General features: G+C 45.4%; 1 protein-coding gene across 1 annotated transcript; it reads left to right on the top strand.

The window, feature by feature from the left end:
* Positions 1-299: 299 nt before the first annotated feature.
* Positions 300-1,686, top strand: LOC125904380 (uncharacterized). The gene is made up of 3 exons (XM_049601733.1): positions 300-311; positions 637-737; positions 1,197-1,686. Exons 1-3 carry the CDS (start codon positions 300-302, stop codon positions 1,684-1,686), a joined length of 603 nt encoding a protein of 200 aa, XP_049457690.1.
* Positions 1,687-2,206: the final 520 nt, after the last annotated feature.

Genomic DNA, 2,206 nt, shown 5'->3' with positions numbered 1-2,206 from the left:
TGCCTGAGAAGGACTAAATGCACAAACCTGCTATTTTTTAACACATGGAGAAAGACTCACTGCAGCCTGTTATGTTCTGAAAATGTCGGCGTGCAGCCTCGTTCTGTGGACGATAAACGAGGTGCCGACTTGAAGTTAAACACAGCAATGCGATTTGTGAACAGTTTAAGCTATTAGTGAATAAATGCTACAACTCCTCAAGAGTTGTAGCCTACTACCTGCTGATAGAAGTGAAGGGGGTTAGCCCAAAAGTTAGCGAGCATAGTTACTGTGCGTTCACACCAAACGCGATGGACGCGATGTCATCGCCCGTAACGCGAGTATCGCGTTGCTTGATCACAAATGTCACCTTTTTGATCATCGCTTCATCGCTTCAATCGCGATTTCGCAACCCTCCTCCCGCAATTTTCTTCACCTCCCGCTATTTTCTTGTCAACCATGGCTGAGTTAACTACTGTAGCTGCTCTTTATCTGTTGTGGACATCTGATTTGGATCCGAGACCCAAACGCCGCTGTGTCTGGGTTCACAGTATCCTCCAGAAACGCACACAGCTGGGTGAATATCATCACCTCCTGCAAGAGCTGCGTCTGGATGACAGTCGTTTCCAGCGGTACTTCAGGCTGACGCTGGCCCAGTTTGAGGACCTGTTGGCCCGTATCGGTGCGAGGATCTCCCACCTGGACACCAACTACAGGCGCTCCATCTCGGCTGCGGAGCGCCTGTCCATCTGTCTCCAGTTAGTTGCTTATAATTTCTTTATGAAAATGAACGAAATACATAGAATAAATTCAATGTAACAGGTGCTCAGTGTTTCTAATTAAAGAAACTGTTGAAATTTTTTTTGGTTTGATTTTAGTATTCTCTGTTTTCAAAGCACTTTGTAATTTTCTGGAAACATGAACAAACCACAATAACAAAATATAGCCTATAGAAAAAAAACCAACATAGATAGTATATGGAAACAAAAGAAATGAGTGATTTCTGTCTGTTCAAAAAGTATAAACTGAGTCCTACCCTTTCTAATTTTTTATCATATAATAATACTAATACTAATAATAGTTTTTCATGTATAAATTACTTATCTAAATTATATAAGTCCTTATATATATGTAAATATATTGCTAATGTTTGTAATTTTTAATTTCATATGGTGCTATAGGAAAAAAGTTAATATATCATTATTTTTGTGTTGCAGATATCTAGCCACAGGTGACTCATTCAGGACCATTGCGGACAGCTTCCGTGTTGAAGTCTCCACTGTCTCCAGAATAGTGGAAGATGTGGTCAGCGCTATATGGGACTACCTTGTGGATGACTTCATGTCTGTGCCCACAACAGAAGAGTGGAGGTCCATTGCTGGGAGGTTTGAGGAGTGGTGGAACTTCCCTCTCTGCTGCGGAGCAGTGGATGGGAAGCATGTTGTGCTAAAGGCCCCAGCAAACTCTGGATCTCAGTTCTTTAATTACAAAGGAACTTATTCTATAGTTCTCTTGGCAGTTGTGGATGCTGAGTACCAGTTCCGGGTCATTGATGTCGGAGGCTATGGGAGGAGTAGTGATGGTGGTATTCTGGCCAACTCAGCCTTTGGTCAAGCACTGAGATCTGGCACCCTCCATTTGCCTGCTGACCTGCCCCTACCAGGAGCTGAGGACCGAGGACCACAGCCACGTTTTTGTTGCGGATGAGGCCTTTCCTCTGCGCAGAAACATGATGAGGCCATTCCCCGGGCGACTTCTTCCCAGAGAGCGTCGCATCTTCAACTACCGTCTGTCCAGAGCACGGATGGTTGTTGAAAACGCCTTTGGAATCCTGGCGTCACAGTGGAGGATGTACCAGCGTGCTGTGGAGGTCCAGCCAGAAGTCGCAGAGAGGTGTGTAAAGGCAACCTGTCTTCTCCACAACTTCCTGCGACGGACAACTCCAGCAGCTGCTGTGGTGGGCAGCGTCCCAGGTGGTGAGGTGGAGCCTCTGCCAGGGCTGGGAAGACTTGCATCCAACAATGCAGCAAGAGAGGCCATCAGGGTGCGGGAGACCTTCACTTCCTACTTCACCAGTGAAGGAAAAGTCCCCTGGCAAGAGAACGTCTAGTGCACAAGCACCCCAAAACGGCTCTTTTAAGAGCCACCCAACATTCTAATAGAGCAAAAGTCCTGCAATATCGAAATATTATTTTTCAGTCCCATTTTTGTTGTTGTAATAAACTAT

This window comes from Epinephelus fuscoguttatus, linkage group LG17 (assembly GCF_011397635.1).
Source record: "Epinephelus fuscoguttatus linkage group LG17, E.fuscoguttatus.final_Chr_v1".
Taxonomy (NCBI): Eukaryota; Metazoa; Chordata; class Actinopteri; order Perciformes; family Serranidae; genus Epinephelus; species Epinephelus fuscoguttatus.
The sequence above is the reverse complement of the archived record's forward strand: the minus strand, read 5'-3'. Positions and strand labels throughout refer to the sequence as shown.

Bases quoted from the DNA above. Each gene is read 5' to 3' on its own strand.
- LOC125904380 (XM_049601733.1), top strand. The intron at 738-1,196 runs GTTAGTTGCTTA...TTTGTGTTGCAG, and splicing joins CGCCTGTCCATCTGTCTCCA to ATATCTAGCCACAGGTGACT.